Raw genomic sequence first — 16,399 nt, forward strand, 5'->3', positions numbered from 1 at the left:
TTTCGAGTTATTGCATATAAACTAAATAATATTGATAAAAAATTACAATTAAATACCTTTTGATGCAGTAGTATGAACTATTTTTATTGCTATGACTTGCAAAAGATTAAAAGATATCTTGACCCATGCTGACAATAGTAAGCTGATATTTTCATGACTTACTATGTATCGTAAAAGTAAAAACAATAAAAAATACTTCATACTATTGCATCAAAATGTGTTTTATTGTCATTTTTATCAATATTATCTAGTTTATATGCAATAATCCGAAAACAGTAGGCCGTGGAATTTTGACGTCTAAGAAATAGTTGTTTATTTAGTCAAAATGAACAACTTTTTCGAATACATAAACTCTCTAATATGTAACAGTAAAAAGTTACATGCTGGCACTACTTATATTTATACTGTTACTAAAAAGCTATTATCTCAAAAACACCAAAAAATACCTCTCCAAATTTTTGGCAGTATGTTCACATAGTATTGCTCCGTATTTGCTGAAAATTTGAAGTTGCGATTTTTTGCGCTTTGTGAGATATTAGGCCTTGAAATTCACACTATTTTTTCGAATTTGTATTTTTATTTTTAATTTTTAATGATAATATTCAACATATTCCCGTACAATGTGTTTGGTTTGACACATATGCATTAGGAAAAAATAAAAACTCATATGGTTTCTAGTAAAAATGTCAAAATAAGCTTAAAAAACTGTTTTTTCATTGATTGGTTTTTATTTTTTAAATAACTCGAAAACAGTAGGCTCTGGTATTTTGACGTCTGAGAAAGAGTTGTTTATTTTGCAAAAATAAACAACTTCACCAAAGACGCCAAATCTCTAGGACGTAAAACAAAGAAGTTAGATGGTGGCGCCACCTATGCGGACGAGTTGCGAACTACTACGTTCATAGCAATAGATGCCCCTGCTAATGTCAAACAACTTTGTCGAAGACACCATGTATCGGAAATGCTTCGTTTTGGAGTAATTAATTTTGTTCCGCTAGATTGCGATTCTGGCCCTTAGTGCATTGATAATGCCCTTTCCAAAAGATCAGGGGTGGGGTGGTTTCCATCGAGCAGCCCAACAACAGTTAGCCAAAGCTCGCAAGCAAAGGAGATAATTAAGAAAATCCGATTCAATACACATTCCGGCAGATAAAGTCAGTGAAACGTGTTAAACGCGAGTGAACGATCCCAATTGCAATGGAGGAGCGGAGAATGTGTACTCTTGCTTCGTCGGCGGATGCCAGGGTCGGTCTTGTCCTGTGTCTTGTCTTAAAACTGAGGCAAAGTACTGGAATAAGCATACCATCTTCTACTTCTTCTTCTTCTTCTCCTCCTTCTTTTCTTCTTCTTCTTCTCCTTCTTGGCGGGACGTTCCCACTGGGGCAAAGCCTACATCCCAGCTTACCCAAGCAACCAAAAGTTCGGATTTCACTTGAAGCGTGGAATCAGAAGTTTAAATTTGGTTCAATTCTGGCATAGTCGAACTTGATTCACCGAAAAGTTACTCATGTATTGTTTATGAACTTGGTAGTACTTTGCGAAGCGTTTGACTTCTCTTCAAAACGACCATAAAGTCGAAAACAGGTTAAGTAATAACTTATACGTTGAACTTTAGAGCAGAGTTCAATCAAATATTAACCGAACTCATGTTGAACTTTTGCGTGCCTCTAAAGCTCATATATAGTACATTTGGACATATTCCGCAGCGGACAACTGATACCTAGAACAGAATTCCACCGGAGTTTTTTTTTTCGGCTGCGGATAAAAGTCTTCCATGTTTTCAACCCCGTCTTACTATTCGCACCAACGCGCCGGTAATCGACGCAATCATAGTTACTGAAAACTTATAAATTTTTCTGAATTATTGCCACTGGCAATAATTTTTTGCTTTGCACTTGTTTAAATTACGAACCAAAACAAACTGAAAATGTCAAACTATATAAGTTCACAAGAAGTTCCAGGAAAACTTCTTTCAGAAAAAAGTTCACACGCGAACCTGATTGAGCTCTACTAAATGATATCAGCACATTGAGTAAAATCCCACAGTGCCTAACAACACATACATAGAGTAGTGGTTAGGCGCCGGCTTTCTATGAGGAGAACTCGAGTTCAAATTTCAGTTAGTAAAAAACATCATAACTTATTTCAAGGTATTAGATTAGTCAATTTGGATTCCATATGTACTAATGTGTCTTAATAATAAATTACTTTTGAGCGCACTTTTTTTTTCATTTTTTCGTAGCTTATCTTTAAGCTGAATAGCGTTCCTTTCAGCGACACGTGAACCCAAGTTCGGTTAATTACTTAAAAAGTGAGCTGAATAGAATGCTATTCATCTTCCTTCGAATAGCTGATTAAGCTCATACATGCTATTTTATCCGAACTTTTGGTTGCTTGGGTAGTGTTCTATGAGCACTTCTGAGAGAGTAAAAAATTCGAAGATTGAAAGTGAAGATTGACATTCTCATTTATTCATTCGTGTTTGGCCACATTCATTGTCAGCTGAATGCCTCTCTTTTTTCATTCAATTCTCTGTCACGAATGTTTTTTCGCACGTCGTAAAATGTCCAATTTCTGTTAACAGACGCACAATCCGACTTAATGGACAAATAGAGAACATAATTAATACTATAATTATCTACTATACACAAGTTTGGAGGTAATTGGAAGTATAATCGGGAGTTACGGTCCAGTTTTATTTCTCAGTGAAAATTGTCAGTGACAGAAAAATGAATGAATAAGTGAAAAAAATCATTCACCAAAATGAATTTTATTTTGATCCTTCAGTTGAGAATTTTCAAAATTCATGTTGAATTTCAATCATTGAAAATGAAAATTTTAAACTCTGTTCTACGGTTATTAATTGAGAGCATCATCTGCCAATGACCATCTTGCATGTGTTTATCGTGTGACAGGCGACACTGTCCATTTTGTTTGACAAGCATTGGCGGAGATAGGCCGGGGCAAAGGGAAGCAATTGCCCATCCTAACTAAATTTCTGTTCAATTAGAATGTCAAAAACGATTCCAGAAAAATTTGCTTTCATCGTCAGACAATTTCACTGGACACACCACACAAAGTTCCTGAAAATTTAACTAAATAAATACAATTATTCAGACATTATTCGGTTCTGTTCTAATGACACTTAACTTCACAGAACTGAACTGAAGATATTCATGTATAGGGACTCTGACGTTCTTTGTTCTTAAAGACTACATATTTTCTTTTAGAAATTTCTGGAAGAAAACTCTCAGGAATTATGCTTAGGGATTTCCAATGAAATTCTACTTACATTTTCTCAAGAAATTCTTTTCGGAATTTCTCTACGGGCTTCCCATGGAATTGTTCTAGGTGATCCTCCAAATATTTCTTAAAACATGCCATTTTGGCAACCATTTCTTTACAATTTCTTGTAGGATTATATCTAGAAAAATCTCTGGAAAGATCTCTGAAGGTATTCTAGAAGATATTTCAGTTATCTTCAGATATTGTGGGGGATATTCTGCAGAAATCCCTGGAGGATTTTCTCAAGGAATTTATAGAGGAACTTTTGGAGTAACTTGCGCAGGATTGTAGCAGAATTTTATGAAGAAAAAAAAAACCGTGGAACACTTCTGAAGAAAACCCCTTGCTGAAATTGTCAAGAAAACTTTAAAATACTAAACGAGTCCCTAGAGATAAATCTGAAGAAATCCTGGAAAAATTTCAGAAGGAATTCATGTAGAAATTTAAAAAAAATCATCGAGAAATTTTCAAAGAAACCATTAGTCCAATTCTTATTAAAAATTCTGATTGTATTTTTCAAGGAATTGTAACCTGTCGGTTACATCTTTAGGTTTTTATTTCTGTATGAGCCGAATGTTGGCGGAAATTTCATGTTTTTTTGTATAGTAATAACACAGTAGGAATACACGACTGAGAGGGTTACTCCGCTACCAATATTGTAACATGGTATTACTGAAGGGATTGAACATGGCCATCGTGATTTTCGTGTTTATGTGTGTCATGGCTGTGCATTCTGTTCCATGGGCGCTGCCATCTTCCAAATTGAGAAGTTTTGAGGCAGAACAATATAGGCGTCCGTGTGAGTAACACCGATCCTTACGATCGGATAAAAGTAGTGCCGCGTAGTGTTGCTATACCCCCCCCCCCCCCTTCTTTTCCGATGGCGGGAATTGGAGCAACGGCCTACTCCCGTTCAGGTAATTTGGTATACACTAGAAATACCCGACCACCCTGACGGAATAATAATATTTTCTTCAGGACCTCTTCCCGTATTATAAAATACGGCCTCACACGGGTCGACTCGGAAGTCAAAATGGCTTCCGGGTCTAACAGCCAAAGACGACCTTTCGTCCGCATTTGGACAATTCCCTCGGGCCTCGGGCCCTAATTGTCAAGGAGGGTCCTCTCTCGGCACGGTCTCTCCGGTATCGTCCTGGGCCGTGCCGATATCGCCAATGAGAGAAGACGCCTAGCACCACCAACGATTCCAGCAAAGCCCGCTGGACCGATTCTGATGCCATTCCGGACCAATAGACATCCCCGAGCCGCCCCGCGGCGAGATTCCGGCCCCACGGTAGGGCTATCGCAATCGTGCGTAACCGTGTGGGCCAGCGCCGGAGGAGTACAACAGTGAGTACAGTGATCGATCCCCTCTCTTGTACACACCACACAAAAATGGGAACCACACACCCACACGCCACAGAATAGGGCAGTGCATGAAATTATCTCCTTTTCTTTCACTCTTACAGAAATTTTGTAAACAACAAGGCCACGAAACGTCAAAATCGCATACAAAATCAAAACAGTGCAGTGCACTATAGGGCAGTGCATGAAATTATCTTCTTCTCTTTTACTCTTACAGAAATTTTGTAAACAACAAGGCCACGAAACGTCAAAATCCCATACAAAATCTAAACAGTGCAGTGCCCTATAGGGGACTGCACACGGCGGTTGCTATGATAATTTTTTCTGAGTCTTTGACGTTTCGTGGCCTTGTTGTTTACGATTTGGACTTAGAGAAATTTTGTCGATTTTCATGAAGTCGGTTCAGTAAGTTGCTCGCATGCGTGGAAAAGTTTTCAATATTCGATTGCGTATTTTCGTTATTATGAGAACTAACGTAATTGGTGACAAAACAGTGATGTTACAGGAGACCAACTCCCGTCGTTCCTGGTCCAAGAGGTTCCTAAACAAAAATCAGGTGAAACAGGTTCCCAAAAAAATCAAATAAACGTGAGACCAGCATCGACGACTGAGATTCTTACAAAGTTTTTAAGAACTTTCTTGAGGAATTCTTCCAACAACTTCTTTAGGCATACTTCCAACAGTTTTGTATGGATTTCTCACAGAAGTTCCTTCTGAGTTTTCTCCAATTGTTCCTTCCAAGAAAAAAAATCTGATGGCATTGCAAAAGGAATAGGAGGAACAACTCGTAAAAGAACCCCTGATACATAGAATTTCTACAGGGATTTCATAAGGAACAACCCAAATAAACAAATCCTGAATATACTCCTGGAGGAATCTGAAGGAACTCCCCGAGGAATCCTACAATGAAGTACTGGAGTAATGCTGTATATATATATATATATATTAGACCTGTTCACTTTTTTTGACCTACCCGTGTCACATCAAATTATCAATCCACATGCAAAAACAAGGCTTCAGTCCAAAATTGAGCCAAATTGATAAAGTTTTAGAGGTGTATCAAATCGATATTGTGTTTTTTCGAGCATTTTCACGAAAATGTAGTTCAATATCCAGAAAATTGCACCAAAAAGGTACCGAAAATACCGTTAAAATATAGTTAGAACAATACTCTACAACTTTGCCAAAGACACTACGGTGTTTAAATTGCGTATTTCAAAGTTATTCAACAATTTTCGTTAAAAAATCACCAAAAAATACAATATTTTTACGATTTTTCATGTAAAAGTCATGTAATTTTACATTGTTTTAGGTGACTAATTTTATGAGCTATTGCTCCTATGTGTTACGAACATTTCGGCCATACATCATTTTAGTGTAGAAATTCGTTTTCATTGACTAATTATCAAAAGTTTGTCACGTTGATACTAAAAATTGTACAGAGTTGCCAGCATAAAATAAAACAAAGTTACCCATGATTTAAACGTCATTACATTTCTTTGTCTCATCTGCAACAGTTTAAATTTGGTGCAGTTGGTTGAGCATGAGATTGTGGATTCGAAGATTCAAGGTTCGAGTCCTGGAATAGCATTTTTTTGCGTCTAGATCCTGCTATAAGTTTTTTTTTGTCTTTATTATGGAGACTTTCAGCCTGGGGCTGGTTCGTCTCTTTCCTGCTATAAGTTGATGAAACTACGCACTGCATCTCATTGCAATTTGGCATCATAGCATTGTTTCGGAACCGTAGAGTGCATAGTAAGAATGAAGTTTCCCTTCATCGTGTAGTTGTGCTGATTTGTGGGTAGATAGATAACAAGTAAGCTCCACCCACAGTTGTCTGTAAAATGTTGCATCCAGAAGCAGTTCCATCATCGTATTGAATTGGTTTAGCTAAATTGATCATTATCAAACAGATGCTCAATATTTCGCCCAGCTGATATCGTCAACACGATTTATTGTCAACAAGTATAAACTAAATATCTAGCTAGTCCTCGAATGGGTTTAATTGGCAGGTCCCGATCATTATTCTTTGGGAGATTGCGTGTGAGTCATGGTAGATTCATCATCCTAACTGTACAAAGAAAGAAAAAAAAGTTGATCATGTATTTGAGGCTTGAACCTGGGACCTTCTGATCCGCAAGCTCAAGCCTTACCATCTGCACCATTTCTGATACTTGAATCAAAAGACATTACAATACGATGGCATGACGTCTTAATCATGGGTAACTTTGTTTTAATTCGTGCTGGTAACTCTGTGCGATTTTTAGTATCAACGTGACAAACTTTTGATAATTAGTCAATGAAAACGAATTCCTACACAAAAACGATGTATGGACGAAATGTTCGTTACACAAAGGAGTAATTGCTAAATAATTTAGTCACGTAAAACAATGTAAAATTACATGACTTTTATATGTAAAATCGTAAAAATATCGTGCTTTTTCGTGATTTTTTAACTAAAATTGTTGAATAACTTCGAAATACGCAATTTAAACACCGTAGTGTCTTCGGCAAAGTTGTAGAGTATTGTTCTAACTATATCTTAACGGTATCTCCGGCATCTTTTCGGAGCAATTTTGTGAATTTCTGAGTAAATTTCTGAGAAAACGGCCAAAAAAACTCAAAATCGATTTGATACACCTTTAAATCTTCATCAATTTGGCTCAATTTTGGACTGAAGACTTGGTTTTACATGTGGATTGATAATTTGATGTGTCACGGAGAATCGGAGAAAAAAAGTTTCAAAGTGAACAGCTCTAATATATATATATATAAGTTATCGCATCAGTTTGCCCCAACTCCGAAGAAGCCATACTTAGCCAACTAGAGGACATCCAACAACAACAACAACAGTTAGCAACATCGCTAGCAACTTTGAACGAGCCACACAACGGACGATGAGCAAGATCAGCAGTTTCCACGGAATCCACACCTGTCTTCAACTTCACCGAAACCAGCATGTCAGCATCGCGCCACCGGACGACGCGATCCAATTACGCATAAGGTAAATTAGCCAGGGAACCATTCCTCTTCCTAGCCAGGCTTTTGTAAGCTTAAAATAATAAAACGGCAATTAGTCTTTACTCAGTAGTCAACCAGTGCGGTTCAACTATTCTTTTCCTTTTTTTAAAAACACCGACTCCGAAGTCCAGCGTCTAACTGGCTTAGGTCGGTAGGATCATCTTTGGTCCCGTTGTGCGTGCTTAGTAAAGTGAAGTGCCCGTGAACCTGAAGAAACGAAGGCAGATCGTCATCGGAAGGGACACATCTCTAAAGGGATATTAGAGACTCGTGACATTTCCAGCAGCTGGAGCACCAGTGACGGCGGCGCAAAGAGACCCGCCCCCAACCGTCATCTTCTACGACAACTACTGCATCGCTGGAGGAATACCAGAAATTGCGGTAAGTCCTATTCTAATAGTGTAAGAAGAAGTGAAAAGCAATTAAGTAACTCAGTGAAAGTGAAAGAATTAGAAAATATTTACACGAAAAGGCGCAGTCGATTTAAACAGAATATTAATTTTAGTGAAGTGAATAAGTGATTTACAACCTGATAATCGAGTTACATTTTAATAACCTCATCATTGTGCGTACAAGGAAAATGACCGACCACCTAGAACGATTGGTCGACGATTTAAGAGCTCGTTTAGAAGAACAAAGACTACAGATTGCGGTTCTTGAGGAGGCACAGGAAAGAAGAGCCGAAGAAACAACAATAATACATGCGAACCAACAGAGCGATATCGCCCAGGTTCCACTACAAGCTTCAATGAATAATCCCCCTAGAATACCTGATTTAATAAGAATGATTCCCGAATTTGACGGAAGCCCACGAAAATTACCTCGTTGGATAGAATCCGTCGAACAAAAGCTGAACGAGTCCAAAAAATTCGTTCCGCAAAACGAAATTCCACAAATTTTGCCTATTTGGGTAGGCATAATTCGCGACAAAATCATTGACAAAGCCAATGATGTCCTCTCTGCGGGACATACTCCCCTAGATTGGAATTCCATTAAAAACACTTTAACCGACTATTTTGGCGATAAGTCTGACTTATCATCATTGGTGTCGAAACTCACTAACCTGAAACAAGGTTCGAGTAGTGTGGCTGAATTTCATTATGTTTGTAGATCTCTGTTGGCAGAGATCAATGCAAAAATTTCGCTAAGCAGTAATTCTGCTAATGAAGCCAAAGCGATCATGGGGACATATGAGACCCTCATGATCAACGCTTTTGTGGACGGACTCCACGACACGGTGTCAGATCTAACAAGATCCACGAGACCGCAGTCTCTCCAAGCCGCATATCAAGTTGCCTCCGAGCAGGAAGCAGCTATGAGGAGAAGGCGAGAGAGAAATTTAAAACAAACTAATGATGTTTTACAAACAAAGCGAAACGTGTTTAATGTACCAGCTGTACAGCAAAGACCGTTCTATGCGCAAGGGAATTATCCTATGCAACCACGAGCACAAAATCCAAACACCAGACCTTTCGTTCAGCCCGCTTATAAACCTGGTCTCTATTATCAACAAACAAGACCAGTTTTCCAACAACAAAATTATCCACAAGCTAGACCAGTGTTCCCACAACAATACAGACCACCTCTTCAAAATTCGAATCCCGTACTAGCAATAAAACAAGAAGCCTCATCAAATCAGTCTAGAAACAATAATAGACCCACACAGAATATCAACATACATGAAGAAAGTGAAAGCATCCCGGAAACTACAGAACAACCCCAATATTCAAACCAAAATTTTCCATATCACGGAATGGCATACGTTTCTACAAGTGAATCCAATATTGACTATGCAGATGCAGTGCTCGACACAGATCACTCAGTAGATTATAATAATGAAGAACTCCCATCGGATCAGCTAAATTTTCATATACTGGAGGGCCCAACCCCGATCGAATGACCAACAACTGTCTGCCGTTCTTAGAAATCACTAACACAAAATTCGGTACGCTCCGTTTCCTAATCGACACGGGAGCAAACAAAAATTATATTTCACCTGCATTAGTTCCACCTCAGATAATAAAACTATGCCCCACAAAAACAGTTAGGAACATAAGCGGAAAATATCAAATGAACCAATATACACTCTTCAACCCATTTGCAAACTTCGATAAATCATTACCCGCGCAAAAGTTCTACTTATTTAACTTTCATAATTACTTCCATGGTCTAATAGGTTATGAAACACTACGATCTTTAAATTCTGTCTTAGATACGGCGGGAGATATTTTGAAAATCGGAGATGTTTCAATCCCGTTACAAAAGAAATATCCTGAAATTACCCAAATAAATGCCAACGAAACAAAACCTTTAACAATAACGACTTCTGTGGCTAATGGAGATTTTTTAATTGATCATGAAATTGAAATACTGCCCGAATTAAAAATTCTTTCTGGGATATACAAAAGCTTAAATAATGAAGCTAAAATTTTAGTTCACAATTATTCCGAAACCGTAAAAGACGTCAGCATTTTTGACATGTTGCAAGTTGAGGTCAATAATTTTGAAACAAGATCTGTAGATGCAGAAAAGGGAGAATTAGGATACTTTCGAAATTGTAAAACTAGATCTCCACCTTATAAGATACGACATGAACATTTAAATGGCGAAGAGAAGTCGAAACTTTTCAAGGTTCTCGACGAATTTCAAGACGTTTTCCATACAGATGATACTGTACCACTAACTTTCACTAACGCTATACGACATCAAATTAACACGAAAGATGATTTACCCGTATATACAAAATCGTATAGATACCCTTTTTTTCATAAAGCCGAAGTTCAAAATCAAATAGGAAAAATGTTAAGTCAGGGCATTATTCGTCCTTCGAATAGCCCCTGGTCTTCACCGATATGGATAGTCCCGAAGAAATTAGATTCTTCAGGCCAAAAGAAGTGGCGATTAGTCATCGATTATCGGAAGTTAAACGACAAAACTGTCGACGATCGATACCCGATCCCAAACATCACTGACATCCTGGATAAATTAGGAAGATGTCAGTACTTTTCAACGATCGATTTGGCCTCTGGGTTTCACCAGATCGAAGTCGACAAAAAAGATATTTTTAAGACAGCTTTTAGTGTCGAAGGCGGACATTATGAATTTGTGCGAATGCCATTTGGCTTAAAAAATGCACCCGCCACGTTCCAACGAGTGATGGACAACATCCTCAGGGAACATATTGGAATTCGATGCCTGGTATACATGGATGATATTATCATCTTTTCTACCAGTTTACAAGAACATCTTATAAATCTCTCTAAAATACTGGAAACGCTTCGCAAATATAATCTGAAAATTCAGGTTGATAAATGCGATTTCCTACAGAAAGAGGTAGCTTTCTTAGGTCATGTGGTTACTCCGGAAGGCGTAAAACCAAACCCTGAGAAGATCAGAGCTATCCAAGAGTGGCCGTTACCAACAAACGAAAAGGATCTAAGAGCCTTTTTAGGAGTTATAGGATATTATAGGAAATTTGTAAAAGATTTCGCAAAGATCGCAAAGCCTATGACTCAACAGTTGAGAAAAGGGGAAAAGATCGAACACACTCGCGAGTTCATCTCCTCTTTTAACCGCTGCAGAAACATTTTGACTAGCAGCCACGTGCTGCAATACCCAGATTTTTCGAAACGTTTTGTACTAACTACAGACGCTTCGAATTACGCGCTGGGCGCGGTTCTGTCGCAAGGTCCTATAGGCCAAGACAAACCTATCGCCTTCGCTTCACGCACCCTGACGAAGACCGAGGAGAAATATTCGGCAATCGAAAAGGAACTCCTCGCCATCGACTGGGCTTGCAAATATTTTAGGCCCTATTTGTATGGTCGGAAATTTACACTGTACACCGACCATAAGCCTTTAACGTTTACGCTGAATTCTAAAACGCAAAACGATAGACTTATAAGAATGAAGCTACGTTTGGAAGAGTATGATTATGAGATACAATACCGTCCCGGCAAACAGAATGTGGTAGCCGACGGATTGTCTAGGATCTCACACGAAATTAACATGAATGAAAGTGAATCATCATCATCATCATCATCCTCATCGGATTCAGAGACGGTACATTCAGCCGAATCAGATAATGAGGACTTAATCCGTATGGTCGAAACACCGCTGAACTTTTTCAAAAACCAAATTCTTATTGAAAAGGGAGAAAAGAATGAGGAAAAATACGAAGAGATATTTCCAGGAATTTTCAGGCGGACAATGACGCGTGCTTTCTTCGGAGTCCCTATTGCAGTAAAAATCTTCCGCGAATACATGCACCCTACAAGAGTAAACTGTATTCTTTGCCCGGAGGAATGGTTGAACATCATGCAAGTGACCTACAAGAATCACTTCTCACGTGCTAAGAGTTTCAAAATAAAATTAACACAGTCAATTTTACAGGACGTCACCATAGAAGAAGAACAAAATGACATCATTGAGGACACACACCAGCGTGCCCATAGAGGAGCAGTGGAGAACTACGAAGTCATTAAGACGAAGTTTTACTTCCCAAAAATCAAGGACAAGGTACAACGCTTCATCAACCTCTGTGAGACGTGCCTTGAAAGTAAGTACGAAAGAAAACCATACAAACTCAAATTTGCCGAAACCCCTTTACCAAGGAAACCTCTCGATATAGTCCATATTGATATCTTTATATCAAGCCCTAACATATTCCTTTCGGCAGTAGATAAACTTTCAAAATTTGCAATGTTAATACCCATAAAATCCAGGTCTATACCAGACGTAAAACGCGGCCTCGTTAAATTAATTTCAACATATGGAACTCCTTCCATGATAGTATGGGGCAACGAAGCTGCGTTCAAGTCAATTGAAGTCCGAGGACTTCTCCAAAGGTTAAGAGTGCAGTTGTACTACACCCCATCGAACCATAGCGAGGTCAATGGAACGGTAGAACGATTCCACTCTACCCTTAACGAAATATTCATTTGCATTAAAAACAAATATGACGATCTCTCTAATAAAGAAATATATCGCATCGCGACTACTTTGTACAACTCTACGATTCATAGCGTTACTAAATTAAAACCGATTGAAGTTTTCTATGGCATAAAAGAAGGAGAAGAGAGACCCTTAAACTTAGAAACCATACTAGAAAACCGCAATAGAATCTTCGACGAAATTATAGAAAAACTACAAAAAAACCAACAACAAACATTAGAAAACAGAAACAAACACAGAGAAGGTGATCCAAATTTCATTAGAAACGAACGAGTTTACAATAAAATTCAAGGTATCAAAAATAAAAGAAAAGCCAGGTACAAAAAAGTTGTAATCAAACGTAATAGAAGGAAAACTTACGTGGATCACAGAGATATTAAATTGCATAAAACCAAATTGAAACGGAAGAGGAACCCCTTTACATAATTAACCATATAGTCTCAAATATCTCTCTAACCTACTAACACCCTGCTATATTTGTTAATTTACAGACCGGAATAATCCCCTTATTGATATTGACGATCACCCTTACTCAAGCACAAAAACTAACCATTAGAAACCTGCACGACGAACCTTTATTGCTTGTAAAGGAAAGACATTGTAAAATTCAAACTGGAACAATTAAAATAATCCACCCGATAAATCTGTCTTCTATAGAAGAAACAGCGGAGATCCTGATTAAATCATCTTACCATAATAGTGCCCAAATTACTAATCCACTAACAAATATTCTAAAGTATAAAGCGAAGAAATTATACAGCAACATATATCAACTGAAACCTCAACCACACCACCGATCAAGGAGGTGGAATGCCGTTGGAACTGTGTGGAAATGGATCGCGGGAACCCCCGACGCATCTGATCTCCAAGCCATCAATACTACGATGAACGACTTGATTGACCAAAACAACCAACAGATGATAGTTAATCAAAATCTCAACACTCGGATTCAGCAACTTACTCATGCTATACAGGAAGTAACCAATCAGGCCAACCTAAACGACTTGCTAATGGACGACATCGAAACAATTACATCAATCGTAAACGTAGATATTCTCAACCAGCTGCTCGAGGACATTCAAGACGCAATTCTGCTCTCAAAAATGTCTATTACTTCAAACAAAATCCTATCTATTCGAGAAATTACAACGATAAGAGAACTTCTTCAAGACCAAGGAATTAACATTCACTTACCGGATGAAGCACTACAATACGTTACGCCAAAATTCGCAACGAGTCATGGAACATTATTATATTTTATGCATGTACCACTGTTAGAGGAGAACACCGCGGAAATCATCAGAATATACCCAATCATCAATAGTAATCAATCAATCAACCAATTCCCAGAATTCATAGTCAAAAGTGGTGACCGTATTTTTGTCACACAAAAACCGGAAGACTTCGTTCAAAAATCTTCATTCTTAAAGGATCTCGAGGACGAATGTATCAAACCGTTAATAACCGGAGTGAAGCCTAAATGCAACGTTGTATTCAATAATCAAACAATAATCAAACTAATTTCTGACAACACCATTTTGATATCCAATATAAGGAATCAAACATTAGAATCAACCTGTGGACCAGATAACCGAAGCCTAGAAGGAAATGTGATCATCCATTTTGAGAACTGCACAATACAACTCATCAACGAAACATTTAGAAACGAGGAATATATCGGCGAGCCCAATATCATGTATAACGCATTCTATAATCTCAAACCGGACTGGAAGCTACAGGAAGAAATCGATTTAGGAAAAATTCATCACGACACAATACAAAACCGACGACACCTCGAGCATGTATACCTAGAACAAAATAATCTCAACTTTAAGTTTTGGAGCCTGTTTGGAGGATTTTCTTTTACCGGAATTGCAGCAGTGATTATCATCATCTTAATCATAATCAGATACGGTGGAAACGGACCGGGACGTTCCTCACTTAGGGGGGGAGAAGTTATCGCATCAGTTTGCCCCAACTCCGAAGAAGCCATACTTAGCCAACTAGAGGACATCCAACAACAACAACAACAGTTAGCAACATCGCTAGCAACTTTGAACGAGCCACACAACGGACGATGAGCAAGATCAGCAGTTTCCACGGAATCCACACCTGTCTTCAACTTCACCGAAACCAGCATGTCAGCATCGCGCCACCGGACGACGCGATCCAATTACGCATAAGGTAAATTAGCCAGGGAACCATTCCTCTTCCTAGCCAGGCTTTTGTAAGCTTAAAATAATAAAACGGCAATTAGTCTTTACTCAGTAGTCAACCAGTGCGGTTCAACTATTCTTTTCCTTTTTTTAAAAACACCGACTCCGAAGTCCAGCGTCTAACTTATATATATATATATATATATATATATATATATATATATATATATATATATATATATATATATATATATATATATATATATATATATATATATATATATATATATATATATATATATATATATATATATATATATATATATATATTTTTTTTTTTTTTGAGAATCCTAGAGGCGATCACTGGAGGAAACCCAAAACAGGTTCCTGGTTAAACTTAGGAGAAACTCTAGAAGGGTTGCAAGAAAGAACTCCTGGAGGAATCTTAGATGGGGGAATTCTCAAAAGGAGGAATCCCAGAGCGAACACCTAGATCCATCTTTGAAGGAACTTCTGAACTACTCACTGGAGGAATTCCTGTACGAATTTTAGTATGTATTCCTGGAGAAATCCCTGAAAGTACTCCTAGCGAGGAATTCCCGGAATAATCCCGGAAGGAATTCCTTGGCGCATCTCGGATTAAATCCCGGTTGAAATACCTGAAGGTAATTGTAGAACGAAGCCATACCTTGATTTTTTTAAAGCACAAAGAATTAAATATCATACCGCAAACGCGCTGAGAAGTTGATCGATTGGTCACCACCAACTTTTCAGTGCAATTCGTCATTTGGTATTTCAGATTTGTGCTCTTCAAATTTCGAGGGATGGATTCGTCACCACCTGAAGGAATTCCGGAAGGAAGTACTGGAGCAATCCCGAAAAAAATCTTGGTGGGGTGTCTGAAGAAACTACTGGTGAAATCTCAAAAGGAAACCCTGTAGGAGACTTTGAATCTACTCTTTAAATAACCCATGAATAACCTTCTGGGGGAACTTTAGAAGGAACACCTGAAGGAATTTTACAAAAACTTCTCGAGGATTCTTAAAATGAGGTATCTTAAGAAGGAGGAATTTAGGAGGAACTTCTTAACTCATTGAAAAATATTAGACGGAGCACTACAAGAGCTACTTGGAGAAATACCAGAAGAAACTCCTGCAGGGTACCTCCGAGGAACGATGTTTCGCGGTGATTTTTATTCAAATGGACGTAATTTAATATGCTGAGTAGATTTATTAGTAAGTATGCTGGGTCTTAACTATTATCTTCAAAAAACTTCTTGACACACATGATGTTTATCGGTTCTGCAGTAACACCAACTTCCTGTCCGGCAGTAACCAGGTCCTGAGCTTCACCTTGGTAGGCACCTAGGCATAATCTAGCATAATCTTCTCTGGTTGCACTTACGGTTGATCAAGAAAACGAAGAGTGTTTATGGCGGCAATCTGACTCTGGCAGTCGTCGATGCTGGTCTCACGTTTATTTGGGAACCTGTTTCACGTTTATTTGGGAACCTGTTTCACCTGATTTTTGTTTAGGAACCTCTTGGACCAGGAACGACGGGAGTTGGTCTCCTGTAACATCACTGTTTTGTCACCAATTACGTTAGTTCTCATAATAAC

At 38.2% G+C, this 16,399-nt stretch overlaps 1 protein-coding gene across 3 annotated transcripts; it reads left to right on the forward strand.

Annotated features, from left to right (window-relative positions):
• The first annotated feature begins 7,415 nt into the window (after positions 1-7,415).
• LOC134287771 (uncharacterized) lies at positions 7,416-14,913 on the forward strand. 3 transcript variants are annotated; one of them, XM_062850632.1, is made up of 3 exons: positions 7,416-8,052; positions 12,064-12,229; positions 13,116-14,913. In XM_062850632.1, the coding sequence occupies exons 2-3, from the start codon at positions 12,089-12,091 to the stop codon at positions 14,703-14,705; spliced, it is 1,731 nt and encodes a 576-aa protein (XP_062706616.1). In that variant the 5' UTR covers positions 7,416-8,052; positions 12,064-12,088; the 3' UTR covers positions 14,706-14,913. The 3 variants fall into 3 exon arrangements, with proteins under 3 accessions (XP_062706616.1, XP_062706617.1, XP_062706615.1); XM_062850633.1 differs by having other exon boundaries at positions 7,416-7,654; XM_062850631.1 differs by lacking the exon at positions 7,416-8,052 and having other exon boundaries at positions 8,250-12,229.
• The last annotated feature ends 1,486 nt before the right edge of the window (positions 14,914-16,399 follow it).

The sequence above is a fragment of the Aedes albopictus genome, chromosome 2 (genome assembly GCF_035046485.1).
Source record: "Aedes albopictus strain Foshan chromosome 2, AalbF5, whole genome shotgun sequence".
NCBI classification, from domain to species: Eukaryota; Metazoa; Arthropoda; class Insecta; order Diptera; family Culicidae; genus Aedes; species Aedes albopictus.

Excerpts from the sequence above, each read along its gene's own strand:
- LOC134287771 (XM_062850632.1), top strand. The coding sequence starts at position 12,089 with ATGACATCATTGAGGACACACACCAGCGTGCCCATAGAGGAGCAGTGG. Across the intron at positions 12,230-13,115 it reads CTGTGAGACGTGCCTTGAAA|ACCGGAATAATCCCCTTATT; the intron begins GTAAGTACGAAA and ends GTTAATTTACAG.